This window comes from Hylobates moloch, unplaced genomic scaffold (genome assembly GCF_009828535.3).
Source record: "Hylobates moloch isolate HMO894 unplaced genomic scaffold, HMol_V3 SCAFFOLD_11, whole genome shotgun sequence".
NCBI classification, from domain to species: domain Eukaryota; kingdom Metazoa; phylum Chordata; class Mammalia; order Primates; family Hylobatidae; genus Hylobates; species Hylobates moloch.
In genome coordinates, this window is record NW_026652286.1 from 59,580,235 (window position 1) to 59,597,938 (window position 17,704).

General features: G+C 34.1%; 1 protein-coding gene across 5 annotated transcripts in view; it reads left to right on the forward strand.

Moving 5' to 3' along the window:
* Window positions 1–13,137, forward strand: part of TMEM135 (transmembrane protein 135) — a 278,687-nt gene extending 265,550 nt beyond the window's left edge. For all 5 annotated transcript variants that reach the window (XM_032167116.2, XM_058446383.1, XM_032167118.2 and 2 more), the window contains 5 exons: window positions 2,915–2,978; window positions 3,954–4,030; window positions 7,629–7,727; window positions 8,801–8,868; window positions 10,656–13,137. In XM_032167116.2, coding sequence (XP_032023007.1) covers window positions 2,915–2,978; window positions 3,954–4,030; window positions 7,629–7,727; window positions 8,801–8,868; window positions 10,656–10,788 — 441 coding nt within the window. In that variant the 3' untranslated portion in view covers window positions 10,789–13,137. The remainder of the gene's footprint in view (window positions 1–2,914; window positions 2,979–3,953; window positions 4,031–7,628; window positions 7,728–8,800; window positions 8,869–10,655) is intronic.
* Window positions 13,138–17,704: the final 4,567 nt, after the last annotated feature.

Sequence of the window (17,704 nt, forward strand, 5' to 3'; positions counted from 1 at the left end):
GCCTGGGTATTGAGATCAGTCATACCCCAAACCTCAGCACCACACAATATACCCCTGTAACAAACCTGCATATGTATCCCCTGAATCTAAAAAAAAAGTTGCAATTTAAAAAAAAAAGGGAGATTAGAACATATATACACACACAGAGGAATGACCATGTGAGGACACAGGGAGAAGGTGGCCATCTGCTAGCCATGTAGAGAGGCCTCAGAAGGAGCAAACCTTGAGCATACCTTGATCTTTGAACTCCCAGCCTCTATGACTGTGAAAAAAATAGATTTGTTTTTTTTTTAATCTACAAGCACAAATTTCTCACTTTTGCCTTAATTTTACTCTATCAAAGATATGTGTTTTGAGCACAGGGATTGTGTCTCATTTTGCAGGAACATGCAGCAGGCATTCCAATATGTCTGACTAATGAATTAAGGACATTAAAGGAGTGTGCATTTTTGTAGATGAGATTTGTCTACCTTCCCTCTGTCTACAAAAAAGTTATAAATATATATTTTATTCATACTTTATTTCTTTGACTAAGTTTTAATGTATATTTTAATAAATATATTGAAAGAAGAATATATATTCTGTGGGTATATATATATTTGTATATATATATATACATACACATATACACACTTTTTGTTGTTAAATGCAAAGAAAATTAATTATGGGAAAACTCAATTCTGGAGTTATTTAGGGTAACATGGACAGTGTTGTTTTCTGTAAAAATTTACTCATAAAAGGTAGGTATGGATAAAATATTTTGAAATGGAAAGGAGGAATAATAAACTATAGATAATCACTTGTTATGAAATATTACTAATATTAAAAACATTTTCAATATGGTTTGACTAAGAAGCATTACTAATGTATTTGAATATACAAGAGTTAAGGACAGATTATTGGTAATTGCAAGTTTATATTCACACTTAAAAAAATTTCTCACGTTATAGCATTTGTATTTATTCTTAACATAAACTCTTAACTGTTTACATGTGGATTATCATCAACATTTTTAGCCCCAGGTTGGTTATTCTCTACCATCTAGCATATCTCAGAGTGTGTTTTGTTTTGCTTTTTTATTTTTCATTTCTGTTACTATTTATTTACTTAGGTAATACAAACAAATGGTATTAAAGTAACAAAAATACAACTGGGTCAGAAAATTTCGGGAAATATTCGTGTGGTGTGTTCAAAAACTGTATGTGATTTTTCGAAAACAAATTGCCCATGCTATAGTATCTTTGTAAGAATGTTAAGAGAATGGCAGGCAAATAAACCTTGTTTTTTCTGTTTCTTGGTTAACTGACCCTTTTTTAAAAATTTGGTAAGGTTCCTCGTTATCTCTGGTAATATTCATTGTTTTATAGTCTGTGTTTAATATTAATATAGCTACTTCAACTTTTTAAAATTATTGTTTGATGTTATAATGTTTCCATTCTTTCACTTTTTCTGTCTTTGTTTGAAAAACTGGTTTCTTTTAGGCTGCAGAGAGTTGGCCCTTTCTTTCTTACAGAATCTGATCATCTCTGTCTTCTAATTGGCATGTTTATACTGTTTACGTATAACGTATTATATATAAACATATATAGTTGATGATGTGATTGAGTTTAAACCTACTTTCATGTTACTTGTTTTGTATTTGTTCCTTTTTTTTCTTCCTCTTTTTTTTTTTCTTTTTCAGCCTTCTGGATTGATTGTGTATTTTACTATGGCTCCATTCTATCTTCACTATTGCCTTATTATTTGTACTTGCTTTAATTTAGTGGCTGCCTTAACATTTTATAATATACATTTTTAATGTATCAGCCAATCTTCAAGTAATGTTATACTACTTCACATACAGTATCAGACCTTACAACACTGTACTTTGAATTTCTCCTTTCCATCCTTTGTTATAGGATTTAACATTTATCATTTATCTTTATATATGTTATACACTCCACAATATGTTGTTACTATTTTGTTTTAGATCAGGGGTCAACACACTTTTTCTGTGAAGAGCCAGATCATGACTATTAGGCTTTGTGACCATATGGTCTCTGTCATAACTACCCAGCTCTGCTGTTACAGTGTGAAAGCAGCTATAGGCAATATATAAATGAACGAGTGTGGCTGCATTTCAATAAAACTTTATCACACTATAATTAGAACTTTATGTAATTTTCACATCATAAGATGTTGTCATTCTTTTGATTTATTTTTCGTTTATTTAGGACTGTAAAAATGATTATTAGCTCCTGAGCCATATAAAAACAAGTAGCAGGCTAGATTTGGCTAGTGAGCCATAGTTTGCTGACCCCTATTTTAGATAGTTAATTCAATTTTAGTGCAAGTAAAGATAAGAAAAACATGTCTTCTAAGTTTACCTTCACTTTTCTATTTCTAGAACTCTGCATTTCTTTTCATAGTTCTAAATTTTTGTCTGGTGTCATATTCCTTCTACCTTTAACATTTCTGTGAGCTCAGATCTGCTGGTGATGGATTTTCTCAACTTTTATCTGTCTGGAAAAAATCTTTGTTTCACCTTCAGTTTTGAGAAATATTTTCTCTGGGTATAGAATTGTGGCCTGACAGACTTGTAGTTTAGCCAGCTTTTTGTTCTTGTTAAAATGGGAGTGATGCTTTTCCCAGCATTTGATAGCTAGGCAAAAGTGGAATTTATGGATTTATTTTGCAAAATCAGTGCAATAAAAATATTATGTGTAATGTCTTAATAGAGTCTATCTAGAGTAATAAATTTATAAAATATTATTGTTCATAATTTTTCCAATCATGTATTCAGTTTGATTTAAATAAGATCACTAATTGACCTGCAAGGTAATCTGATGAATTTATTCATTATAGTTGTTTTTGTTTAATGCTTTTGTTTCTAGAAATAAAATAACTGAAGTCATTGTATTTTCTCCTTAACTAGGGTACTAGTTGCTTCCTGCGCTGGATCAGAAACTTAGATGATGAACTACATGCTATTATAGCTGGTAAAGCAATAATAAAAAATGAATGGTTATTATTGTATTAATCAGTGGTAGGAATGAATTAGAAATACCATCCAATTCATCCAATTTCTATGAATCTTCCTTTCTCTATTGTAATAGAATTCCAGTTGAGGCACTTGTCCAAATACTTTGTGATGTTTAACATATCAAGGCACTGTTGCCATCTGATGTTTTGAGTTGGCAACATAATGGCTTGGGTATCTGTCCTGCTATAGGCCATAAATCCTAGCAAATGTGTCACAAAAGAACGTAAAGCCTTATAATTATCATATAAGTGATTAATGGAAGTTCAAGTAGATTTCATTGAAAATTCTATTTTTACCACTGGAAAATGACCTACATTTTCATAATAACTTTTTAAAGGAATTTAATCATTTTATTAAAAAATCTAAATATTATTCTCTATAAGTGCAATATATGTATTAAATTAAATAGATAATTTATCAGGTATTTATTAGGAATAACCTTAGTTATTAGTATTCGACACCTCCCCTCCTCCCCTGGCTTTGGTTTTCCATTTATATAATGAAAGCAGTGCTATGGAGAGAAGTATTATGATAGCACTAACAATCATTTGAACTATTTAATATTAGGAGAATATATGAATAAATATTTCCACTTAAAATTGAAAAGGAATCAAGAGGCTTTGAAAAATTATTTTTTTTAAATTGTATTTGGCAAGACCACTCCTCTTTAAAGTTAAAATAGAAATGTAAAGCTTCTTGTTATACATAAATCAGTACTGTTTATTTCTAACTCTGAATATCAATTTTTTAAATTTAAAAATATGCAATAATATCTCACCCCATTTTAATGTCATCTGGTGTATTACTGTCCTTGATTGTGTTGTAACAAGAGGTAGTGCTGATTCTATGTAAGTGAATTAACATTTCTGATGACATAATAACAAATAAATATTTTGCAATCTTATCAGTTATTTCTTATTTCTTGTTTCAGGATTTTTGGCAGGTATATCAATGATGTTTTATAAAAGCACAACAATTTCCATGTATTTAGCATCCAAATTGGTAGAGGTAAGTGAAATTTTTATGCATGAACAGTTCCAAAGAATATAAAGCTTTTAGCTGCTGACTGTTTTAGCAGCAAATATATATCCCAATGGCAAACATAAATTTTAATCCTCTAAAAGTATTTGCAAAGTTGATTCCCCTGTGTTTTTCTTTGTATGTGTGTTATTTTCAAATATACATTAAGTATAGAAAGAGTAGTGTAATTAACCCTCATGCCCCCATCATGCAGCTTCAACAGTTATCAGTATTTGGCCAGTCACCTTTCATCTATACTCCTCAACCCCACAGGTACCGAGTTATTTTAAAGCAAATCCCAGACATTATACAATTTCATCCTTAAAAAAATTTCAGCATAAAGACTCCTTAAAGAATAAAGGCTAAAGGCTTTTTCAAAACAAAAAAATCAACAATACCACAGTATCATTATCATACATTAAAACCCTCCCAGTAATTCCATAGTAATATATCCAATTAGAGTTTATGTCTTTACTGATTATCTTATAAATATCTTTTTGCAATCATTTTATTTTAATCAAGTTCCAAACAAAGTTTCTTTTAGTTTATAATAGTTACCCCCCTACTACTGCTGCTACTGCTTTTCTTCCTCCTCCTCCTCCTCTTCCTTCTCCTCCTCCTTCTCCTCCTCCTTCCTTGACATTTATTTGTTGAAGATGTAGGTCATTAGTTCATGGAATTTCCCAAGTTCTGGATTTTGCTGATTGCACCCTCACTGTTGTTATTTAACATGTTTCTTTAACTCATAAATTTTTTTAATTGTTAACTAGATCTTGAGGCCTAAGCAAATTCAGGTTTAAATTTTTGTAGGAGGTAACAGCCATACTTCACATTTACTGTGTATGTGAACTTCCAATTGCATCACATGATGAGGCACAAAAATGTCTGGTTCTCTCTCTTGTAATGCTAAGATTGATCAGTGGGCTTAGGTGTTGATAGAGCCAACGTAAGGTTCCCCAGTAGCCTTTTGGCTAGTGGTTTCAGCAGCTGTTAATAATTATCACTGGGATTCATTATTTCATTAAGGGTTGCAAAATGATGAAAAATACTGTTATTGTTTATTCTATGTTTATTAGCTGAAATTGTTCTAAAAGAATTTTTCCTTTTCAGCTATTTAGTTACTCTGAAATATGTTATTCTGGAAAGTCAAAATAAAATGCTTGATTAGTTCATTTTTAATTACCAGTGTTTAGAATGAGTTAGTACCTTAGCATCCTGCAAAGTTGACCCATGAGTCTTTATTTTTAAAGTATCATTATGAAGATTTGGAGTTTAACATATATGATTTATTTTCATTATGCTCAAATTGTTCCCATCTTTGGCCATGAGAGCTTCCTTACGTTGACTCTTGCTTGTTGTAGCATAACGCCATTACCTTTGATAGCTTTCTTGCTGTAAGACAATATATTCTGGGCTCATCTGGGACATTTTCTGCCTCAGACTTAGAATCAGTCTTCTCTGTAATGGCTCCTAGTTTATTTTAGCGGGAAATGGTATTTAAAGATTTCAGTCCAGGTGCTAGAGGTTATTGCTCCCAGGCTAGTTATTGATTCTTGGCTTTCGCAGTGAGTGGAGCTAGAGAATCTCCCTCCCCTTGCTTTTTAGAAACAGTAAATATATTTGGAGCATAGTGATATTTCTAATTCAAAGTTAAGAGTGTAGATTTTATTTAACTTGTTTAATTACTTGCTTTACCCAAATAATGTGCGTGTGTGTGTGTGAGAGAGAGAGACGGAGAGAGAAAGAAAGAGAGAGAGATTGAGAGAATATATACATCATGAAATCAGGAGGACAGGCAGGAGCCAGATCATCATGTAGGATTTTAAAAGCTGGGGTAAAGAATTTGTTTTTTTCTCAGTGCACTGGAAACCACTGACGAGTTTTAAGCATGGAAATGACAGTATTTAATTCACATTTTAAGAAGAACATTTTGGCCACTATTTAGAGGGAGGCAGGATCGAAGCTGAGAGAACAGTTAGTCTGTGTCAGGAAATGGTGGCTTGCACCAGGATGATAGCAGTAGAGATAGAGAGAACTATACAGATTTAGTGTATGTTTAAGAGTAGAGTTGTCAAGACTTGCTAATGGAGAGGAAAAGGGAACTGAGAGAAACGAAATAATCCTTAGGTGGCAAAAATATATTCTTTAACACAAGAGGAAACCAATATTGAGATCTAGTTTATTAAAGGTATTTTACAGCTAAGTGGCCAGAGTTTTTTAAGGCAAGCAATGGTATCTCTCTGTTTCTTGTGTCATCAGGCCATATCTGATCCTGGCAAAAGAAACTGGCATATAAACTATGCTGATGCAGACTTTTTTTTTTTTTAATAGGATATTAGAAATTTAAGCTTGCTATGTCCTTTTGTGGAATTCATTGCTCTGTTGTAATAGACAATCATTTTTCTGATTGAAGTTAATTTTATATTAAAATGCTCTATTACTGTACAGTGAAAATGATATAAAAATCAACTGTATAGACCATTGTTTTCTAGGAACCTCTGAGTCAAATGCATATACTTATTTAGTATATATTATGTTCTCATTACTGTGCTAGGTACTGGAAAGAATACAGAAGTATAGGATATGGTTTCTGTCCTTCATTGACTTAGAATCTGGTTTATTAAATGAATTTTATAATAAATAATTAGAAACACAATTATTCTATCTATTGGGAAATAGCTGTTTCGCTTAACATTTCTGTAATGCAGTTCTACCACATCTGAATTAAATCTTCTTCAACACGAATACAGCACAATATATCTGTATCTTCAATATACTGTTACATATTTTTCTCAAAATAATGGCCAATGTATAATTATTTATCTTGTTTCCAAAATAGATTATAACTTGGTATGTATCTTACAAATTCTTATATATCCCAGTCTCTTATACACATTATGTACATTTAATCCTCAGTATATACTTTTGGATTGATTTGTATGTAAAGTATCCACCTTATCATTTCCTTTGTTGCTTTGCTCTTTGGTTATGGTAGCTTATATAGATCTTGAGGATTCTTTTTATGGCAATTCAGTTGGGATATAATTTAAAAAGAGTCAGATTTACTTAGCAAATATTTTAATGCCATGTTCTAGGTTAGGTATTGAAGATCATGCAAAGTTGAAGAAGAGAAGTCTGTTGCCACCTGTCAGTGACTTCTTCTGAGTTCTCATCCTATTTATATTCTTTATTTTGTGGAGAATAGTGCCCAGCATGTAGACACCATTAAATGTTTACTGAATAAGTTAATAAGGGATGAACAGATCTTTCAGGGAAGAGAACACATGAGCACTGTACAGAAAGCATTGAAGAGTAAATATCATTTAAAAAGCAGAAATAAAATGCTACTGAATTTACAGAAAAGTATTACTACTTGAAGCTGGGATTTGGAGCAAAACTGTGAGGGAAAGGGAAGGGCTGACCCTTAACATCATTATGAAAAATGTGACATGGTTTGAGCTCTGAAGGGAGTATTAGGGTTCAGAAAGGTAGACAACATAGTTGTAGTCAGGGAGCACAATGCTCAACTATGTTTTTAATGCCAAGGTTTTTTCTTTATAACTCTTGTCTTATGCTTGTTTTGCAGACAATGTATTTCAAAGGCATTGAGGCAGGGAAGGTTCCCTATTTTCCTCATGCAGATACTATCATCTATTCCATCTCTACAGCAATTTGCTTCCAGGCAGTAAGTATAGCTTTTTGAAATGAGAAATTGAATGATTCCTGTTTCTAATGTACATTAATCAAATGGGGGAAAAACAAACTCTGGGAACATTTCTATTTACAGTATTACATTTTAAGCTTCTTTTTTTTTTTTTTTTTTCAGCAAGATAGCTTACAAGCTTCTAATCTTTAATGTTAACCTAATAGGCTAGGTCCTTTTTATGAGTATACCAATTTTTAGGTTTTAATAGAGTACAATTTATAAGTAAATTATTATTCCAGTACCTTGGGAAGAATGCCCCGATTTAATTATCCTTCCCTTTGATTAAAAAAAAAAAAGGATAATAGGGATATGCTGATAATAGGCATAAATATAAATAATTGCATTTCTCCAATATTATTCAGAATGAGGATGGGGAAGAACTAGTTTCATATAAGCATTGTTCAATCTCTAAATTCTGTAACCATTATTATTGACATTAATGGTGTTAGGGCTGTTGTAAAATTTTTGGGAAAACTTTTATTTGCTCTTTCTCATAAAATGCTGCCAGGTTGAAAAACTCATTAAAACTAATGAAGTATCAATATCTCAGTAAATGTGTCCTGATAATGACTATTCACTTAATTATTATTTCAAAAGTGACTTTTTTTTTTCTTTTTTTTTTTTTTTTTGAGATGGAATTTTGCTGTTGTCCAGGCTGGAATGCAGTGGCACGATCTCAGCTCGCTGCAACCTGTGCCTCCTGGGTTCAAGTGATTCTCCTGCCTCAGCCTCCCAAGTAGCTGGGATTACAGGCATGCACCACCACGCCTGGCTAATTTTTGTATTTTCAGTAGAGATGGGGTTTCTCCATGTTGGTTAGGCTGGTCTTGAGCTCTTGATCTCGGGTGATCTGCCTGCCTCAGCCTCTCCAAGTGCTGAGATTACAGGTGTGAGCCACCGTGCCCGGCCAAAAGCAACATTTTTATTTGAAGGCATATTTACAAAAATTCTTGATAGTTACCAACTTAAACATCAATACACCTTTGTGTATTTCATTACTTTCAGTTTTCATTTTTATTTACTAAAATAATTCTCAAATTTAATATTCTTAGGCTGTCATGGAAGTTCAGACTTTGAGACCATCTTACTGGAAGTTCCTTTTAAGACTCACCAAGGGCAAGTAAGTGACTACGCAGTTTTCTTAAAAGTATATGAGTGGTTTTATCTTTTTGAGGGAATATTCTTTCAGAGGTAAAGTAGGTATTTATATATAAATAAAATATGAGCAACTTAACTAGAATAACATGGGGTGTTTTTTGAGTGAGCATTATTCTGACTATTCTTTTCCTTATAATATTGTAGATGTTTTAAGTGGTCTAGATTAATATCATGTTGATTTGCTAACTACTAATTAGCTGCTACATAAATACTTAAGTCTGACTATTTGAATCACTGTCCATTTCTTTTTGATTAAAAATATTAAACAGATTCATTAAAGATCATCCCACATAATTAACTGATTTCCATTTTGGAAATAGTCATATTGTGTTGGCTCTTATTGTAAGTATACGTTCCTCTACCTTACATGTCATTTTTGCTTTGTTTTGTTTTCTCCCCGATCTTAATCTAATTCTTTGGGGGGCATTTTAACCTAACAGAAAGAGCATGGGCTTTGGAGTCAGACAGACCTAAGTTTGATTCCAGCTCTGCTACCTTCAGCTGTGTTACTATGGAAAATTATTTACCCTCATGAGCCTAAGTTTTTTTCTGTCTACAATGAAACAATAATACATACGTTGTATGGTTGTAGGAAAATTAAGATGCTTATAGTAGCACTGGGTAAACTGCATGTATTACTATCATTATTAAGAATAATAGCAAATACTTGTATAGTGCTGACAATGTCCAACATATGGTTTTAAGAGGCATACATACAATATCCATGTATACATAAATATGCATTTAATCCTTAAATCCTAACTGTAAGAGTTAGGTTCTATTATTATCCCTGTTTTACATATGAGGAAACTAAAATGTACAAAGGGGTTAGATGGCTTGCCAGAGTCACTCAGTTAGTAAATGAAGGAGCTGGAACATAAACCAGGCAGTCTGGCTTCAGAACTTTCCCTCTTATCCATGTCACTGTAGATCCTTTATATTGTTATTGTTTAATCATTTTTTGTCATTTAGTTTTCTGCACATTAATGAGTTTTACTAGTTGATTATTTTGGAAGGGAACTTACTTTGGAAAAGTACTCAAAGTCACATTTATAGGCTCTCAGAATAATGCTGGCCAATGATTCAAAACTAATTTCATTCAGCTGTTTTCTCCAGAAAGGAAATGCTTGTGAATAAGCACAGAGACCCAGAAGGTCTATCCTGTACATTAGCTGATTTTGTGTATTTAAAAAATGTTATGTATCTTAGGTTAGGTAATGGATAACATTAGGGTATGTTTTTACTGTGTTGTGTCTATTAGACATTTGAAAACCTATATGCTGTTTGCCTTTTAGTCATTAAATGTTTGCACATTTGAATGTGTTTTCATTTGATTGTGAGACATTAAGACATCAGTTATGAGAGAAATTACATTTAATGCTTTTGCCTCATTGGTAATATTCGCTCACTTATTGTTTAGTTTCCTGTGAATTCATTCATCATAAAAATAATAATGAACCTAATTTTCTATTTGATACAGTCCAGTGGAAAGAATTCTAGAAGGGTTTAACATAATGGTTGTAATCTCTGGGGTTTCAGATCTGAGGATTATCTCTTTAAATAAAATATGAGACAGTGTATCTCGAAGGAGAACATTCATGTGACTTAAATCTGCCATTGAATTTAGATCCTTTGCCACGTTAAAACATTTTCTGTTTTCCCATCCCACAAAAGATAAGTCAACTAAAATGAATTATTTTATTTTATAAACTATATTAATACTTGTTTACTGTATTCTTTGTTTTACAGATTTGCTGTCATGAACCGAAAAGTCCTTGATGTTTTTGGTACTGGTGCATCTAAACACTTTCAGGATTTCATCCCCAGGTTGGATCCAAGATACACAACTGTAACACCAGAGTTGCCCACAGAGTTTTCCTGAAGATGACTATAATTTATTAATGTGACTAAATGTTTCATCTTGAAGAGTTAATTTTGTTGAACACAAAGGAGGGGGCCCAAGCTCGAACTTCAGTGTTATTTCAGTTAGAGATACTCTTTTCATTTGTTTTGTTTTTCTTATGAATCAGAAATTCAGAAGCTTTTTAGGAAGGTGTTGCTTAATAATTAAGCTTCCTCCATAGCCAGAATAAGATTCTGGATCACTGTAGTGATTGACATTATTATATATTATTGATCAAATTATGTCCACAAGCAATATTATATAATCTATGTAGAAGTGTAATAACAAACAAGAGTACACTTAAAATTACTTTAAAAGATGTCTTTAGTTCATTCCAATATAATTCTTGATTAAAATTAGGATTATGTCTACATTTTAGGATTTACAAAGGATCACGGGTACATGGATTTGGTCTATATTTTTTTTTTAAAGTTTTGAATTGGTATCTGTAGTAGTGGAATGTTATAGATTTGAAGTAACTCTCCACGGACAGTGCTGCTTTCGTGTAGAGCAATTTAATTGGAGAAGTGGCCATTCTTACTTCAGGGATGCAAAGATGGGTCTCATACCATTTGGATAAATGTCGTGGTATCCATGCTTTTTTTCAACTAATAACATCATCTCTCTTCATGACCAGTTAGTTGGGCTATTTGGCAGGCCAGTGAACCTATGTACTAATGGCAAGTTAGGGGCAAATGGAAATGGACACATCCGATAGAGTTGAAATGTATGTTTTAATCTTTCACGGAAGTATTACACTTGAATATTTAAAAACAAAACTTTTAAACTTCCTATAGGTTTATGATGTTTGTTTTTCATTTATATGGGCATAATCCTTCATAGCTCAGTTTATATGCCATTGTTGTATTAGAAGGGATCAAAATCCTATGGAACAAAGTAGTCTTGGCAAGTTGGCAGTTTGTGTCCTCTCAGCTGTTTAACTTATGTAATGGATGTTTTGCACCTGAAAACACTATAAAAATCCAGTGGTTGTTTAAAAAGCCCATTTGTCACTAATTCCATTCAGGTTCTCCAGCCTTCTTCTTGAATATCATTGTCACCATTTTTACTGTTAGAATAAAGAGGTGACACCATAAAGTCCTGCTGATAATGAGAGTAGTTCAGGACAGCTGTGATTGAAATATTGTCACTATTTACAGTTTTTCAGGGAAAAGTTATACTTTTCTATGTTAATAAAAAGCTGAAGTGATGTACAGTTAATGTAACATGTAGGGATGATGATATTTTTAAAATACATTTTGTTGCTAAAAAGTTTTTAGGCCATTGCAAATTATGCAGTAGAACTTGCGTTGCAAAAGGAATTATAACCCACACTTTAAAAATGCTTAATCCCCCATATTCAATTTCATCAAGCCTTGTATACTTCTGCTTAAATGTAATTCAATCCTTGGTTGTTATGGCAAACAGAAACCCAACAAAAAGACTCTGGTACCATGGTAACAGAGCCACTTTATCATTTGGTCAAAATTTGGCATTATGATTAGCTTTTTAGAATTGACCTGTTTATTTGGCAATGCTGTTAAAGGATCATTTTGGTTTCAGACTTCAAAGTTGATTAACAAATTTAATCTTAACTTTTTATTCACTGGAATCAAAATGATGGTTGGTACTGTGTTTACTGTTTAAAATGAAGTACTAAAGCACTGAGAACTGCACCTCATTTTCCTTATCCAGAAATTGTGCTTATATATTTTCCTGTCAGGTTAAAAAAGATGTTTTAATTCATAAATTATTGTTTTCATTGACATTAGAAGACTGTGATATTGAAAGATTAATTATGAAATTTGCTGAGATTGTTTAGTAAAATTTTGCTGGTCAAAAAGGTGTATTTCTACAATTTACTTTTTCATTTTGATAAATTGCAGTCATTTTTTAAATTTTATATAAAATGTAAAATGAAATAGCTATCATGAAGCAGAATACAATGATGAATGTATAGGTTGAGTGAATAACCAATTTGCAGTGGTGGATTGAGAAGTCCGGTTTGATTTCATTGGGACAGACTGCAAAGTGTAGTTGTTTGAGCAAACACAAAGACACTGTGTTTTTGAAGACAATCAGAATGATTACCTTTCTACCTCTAACTAATCAGGTATTGATTGACAACTTTTTGGCATTATAAATAAAGTAAAATAGATCTCTGCATTCCAAAATATGTTTTTTAGTTTATTTATATCCTGAAGAAATGGTAAGTTTTCACTGGAACTGACTACAGTAAACAATAATATGTCCCCTTAGTCTTTCTGACATTTTTATGTAGATTGAGACTGAAAAACAGTGCATTTGGGGCAGTGGTATTATGGTCATTTCATTGCTATTTTCTGTTTTAATAAAATCCTAAAACTAGTACCAACTGAGTAAAGATTGAGTTTGCAAGATAACAGATTGTCTCAAATCTATTCAATTCTCAACAGTTTTTCATCAGATAATTTCAGGATCCATTTTATTACTCATTTTTGAAGTAACACCTTTGGTTTAGTTATATTTTCCCATAAATTCTGCTTTTGCTTCTGTAACTTTTTTCTTGAACTATAAGCATAGTCATCACTCAGTTGATACCTAGTTTATTTTTTGCCTTCATTTGTTGTTTAGTCAGTTGTTATTTAATTTAGAATTTTATATTTTTTTTTAGCTCTCAGATTTTATAATGAACTTTCATTAGAATGAACATGTATATTTTTGATGGAATCCAAACTGAGCAAATGTCACACAGTATTTTCTTGTTGTGCTCGAGTGTTCATGTCCTTGTAGATTATATCTAGGCTAACGTTTCATTTAGTTGTTAATGCTGACGTAATTGTTTCCTGCTTATATTTTATCATATCCCTGAGCTTCTGTGTGCTCTACATTTCATAGGTAATGAAAAGCAATGTCCTTTACTCTCAAGGAGCTTCGTCCACTTGCCTGTGTCACAACCTCTCCCTTGGTGCTAATTAGGAAGCTTCTTGTGGGGCTGAAGGGAACTGACCACTAGAGCAATGACCCAAATGTTGTTTTTGGAGCAGAGAAATTATTAGCCCAGAGATTCCTTAAATTCTCCATGTGATTTTTTATTTTTTTTTATTTTTTGAGATGAGGTCTAGCTCTGTTGCCCGGGTTGGGGTATAGTGGTGCAATCATAGCTCATTGAAACCTCAAATTCCTTGGTTCAAGCAATTTCCCCTCAGTCTCTAACAGCTGGGACAACAGGCATGTGCCACCATGCCTGGCTAATATTTAATTTTTTTTTTTTTTTGTAGAAACAAGGTGTTGCTATGTTGTCCAGGCTGGTCTTGAACTCCTGGCCTCAAGTGATCCTCTTGGCTTGGCCTCCCGGGACTCTGGGATTCCGGGTGTGAGCCACGGTACCTAGCCATATTTTTATTTGTATGAGTATTAAGTAGTTTGACACAGCAACAAAGTTGTCCTTTGTTTCCCAAAGGCAAAAGTATACATTTCTTACTAAGATATCTTATAAACAGTAATACTTCACTCAGCTGAAAATGAGTGGCCAAGAAAAAAATACAAGACAAGGAATAAGAAGTGATTATTTTCTATAGGGCTGCGCTTTGAATGTAATGAGTAATAAGGTTACTTTCATCGTGGAGGTGATGAGGCCCTTTACTGTTGGTGCTGAAGCCACCGTTGGTGCCAGCTCTATAATTTCTTCTTCTTGTGGAATTAACAAAGAAAGGAGTGTCAAGGACTGAGATGACCCTCAGATTGGGGTGCTGTCTTAGATTCTAGGGCTTTGTAGTACTGTGTTTCTGTTTAAAGTAGTGGCCTCAGGTGACTTTGTAATAGCCCTGTAGTTGCAAAAAGGGTAACTACAAAGAAATGAAACTGACTCTAGTGTGTGTGACTTCAGGAAACAGAAATGGGGCAGTAAGTTGGCCATGATGTAGCTTGTGTCATAGGACTACAGCAAGGTAGTGAGTGAATGGCCTTAAGCTTACAGCTGTGGTGAATAAGAATGTGTGCTATTTTACACACAGAAGAAAATGATTGACTTTTGGTTGGAGGAAAGAATTTATATCTGGTCTTTTGGAAATTATTCTGTTGCTGTTTTATGTGGGCTCGCTCTCCCTCTCTCTCTCTCTCTCTCTCTCTGTCTGTCTCTCTTGCTGCCCCCTCCCCCTGCCACCTTGTCCATTCTCTGCTTGCTGGTGTTACTTTATGTTAACTATTCTCCTTGGACGTCATTGCAACCTTTTTAAGGCAGCCGTTCAAGTGAGAGGCTCTGGAGTGATCATAAGGGTGGTAACAATGGAGGAAGCATTTCCAGAGACACTGATTTTTTTGTATGCTCTGTATTTCTTAGGCAGGGTGATGTGGAAGATAATTGCACAGATATGGAAGGAGATGTTTCTCTGTATGTGAAGCCTTTAAATCCAGAACAATTAATTTCTTCTCTTCTTAAAACCCCATCACATCACGTGACTCTGGAATTTCCTATTTTCTCCATTTTTTTTCCATCTGTCCCTCCTACAAATATGTTTTACATGAAATAATGTATTGGGTTTTATCTTTTGTCCCAGCAGACCTGAAAATCCCAGTATATTACCACAGACACACATACCGTCTGGTCAACAACAGGGACATCAGGGCCAAGCGCAGTTTATACTTCTTTCTTTAGCTCACAAACTTGCCTGTTCAGTTTTTGTTTGTTTTTTTTTTGTTTTGTTTTTTAATGTTCAGTTTTGTGTCATACTCTCCTCCACCCTCAGCCTGCTGCCTCCGCAGAGCATAACATTCTAATCTTGTCAGACTGTGGATAATAGGATGTTCCTGGTCTTGGCATAGAGGCCATAGGCATACAACATGCCTTTATCTGTCTTGCTTAGACTCAGCATCCCTTTCTGTCTTGAGAGATTCAGGCTACCATAAAGTAGACCTGTAGACCTATGTTGGCTGAGGTCACCCTGCATTACTACTTTCCTCCATCCCTGAACTAGGACCAGTTAATTTTCGAAGTCTAGTTCTTCAGTGTCTATTAAACTTTTTCCAGTAGTTAATCGATCTCTTAAATTAATTTTCTTTTCAGATTATTTTTGGTCACCTAAGAGGACCCTGAAGCTATAGTGCCAAAGGTTTAAAGCATGAAGTACATCCTGTGGTTGGTCATTATGGGATTGGATGCCAAAATGAATGGGAGAGAAGAGACCATAAACACATTTTAAGCCTTATCTCTTTTCTCCTATTCATTTCTTTACCTTTCCTGGCCTGTGCTTTCCTGCCATATCTTTGCTATGTATTTCTTCATCTTGAGCTCTCAAGGGAAAAAACAGAAGTACTTATTTTTCTATTTATTTCAGGGAAAAAGTGAAGGTAAATAATATCTGCAAAGCTTCAGGAAGAAATTCAGTTGCATCTAAATCTGAGTTGGCAGTTTTTGATAGCCTGTCATTGCTCAGGGATTGCACTAAGGCTCTCTTCAGAACCAAAGGGCAGGATAAATGAATCTATGAAACTAGAGGCATAATGGAATCATATGAGGACCTTTTTTTTTTTCACTAAAACTCTTCCTATAACTTGGATTAAAATTCAAAAATGGGATTGCAGTCATTGTTAATTGCTCAACTAGTGGCAGTTTTTCCTTGCTGAGGGAACACTGACGTTGTTTAAGACAGATACATGCCTAGCCCTAGGGATGAATCATAATTGTTCTAGGCCTTTCATGTCTTTCCTTTCTTCTTGTCCAGATATTTTTCCAACCAGTCTTTACTCGGAGGTGTTCATGTGACCCTGTTTTGGCCAATAAAATGTAATGGAAAATCTGGGAAACACTTGGGAAAAATCTTTCCTCTCTGCTTAAAGGAAAGTTCTTTTTAGCTCTTTTTCTCTTGTTCAAGGTATTAGTATTAGTCAGTAGGGTCTAAATCTGTGGCAGCAATCTTGCAGACATGAAACGAAAAGTACAAACATGAAAAACCAGCATATTAAAGATGCCAGGTCAGAAAAATAGAAAGAACCTGCTTCTGTGAGCCACTGAATGGTGCCAATAACCATCTGCATTTGAGCATTTTGAGAAAATAAACCTCTATTTCTTAAAGTTCTGTATCAGTCAGGGTTTCCCAGAGAGGTAGAACAATAGGGATAGAGAGATACATAGAGAGACATATGACAGGGATAGAGAGAGACACAGAGAGAGATATGAGAGGGGCTTAAGGGAGTTGGTTCATGTGATTGTGGAGGCTGAGAAATCCCACCACAGGCCATTCATAACCTGGAGACCTTCGGATACCAGTGGTCTGGCTCAGTACAAGTCCAAAAGCCGTGGAACCAGGGAAACTGATGGTATAATTCTCAGTCCAAGGCTGAATTCTCAAGCCTGAGAACCTGGGGGTGGGATGGGGGAGTGATAGTGTAAGTCCTGGAGTCCCAAGGTTAGAGGATCTGGGGTCCTAATGTCCATGGGCAGTTGGAGAAGAGTGTATCCCTGCTCCTGCTGCAGGGGAGAGAGAGAAGCCAATTCTCCTTTCTTCTGTTTTTATTCTACCCAGGCCTCCAGTGGATTGGGTGCCTGCCCATATTGAGGGCAGATCTTCTCTGCCTAGTCCACTGTAACTCACATGCCAATCTCCTCTGGAAACACCCTCACAGACACACCCCAAAATAATGCCTTACCAGTTCTCTAGATATTCCTTAATCCAGTCAAGTTGATGCCTAAAATTAACCATCACAGGCTTTATGGCTCCATTACCCAAGAATTCTGTTACTTGCAGCTGAAAACATTTCTAATGGACATATTCCAATTCTGTATAGATCAGACCTCAGTTTCATTTCCCATTATATCCTTCTCTCTCTTGATTTAGAATTCTCTTTTTCTCTGCTCTTCTATTTTCTGTATTCTAAAATACTGTCAATCTCGTCTTTGAAGGTTTTGCTCATCTTT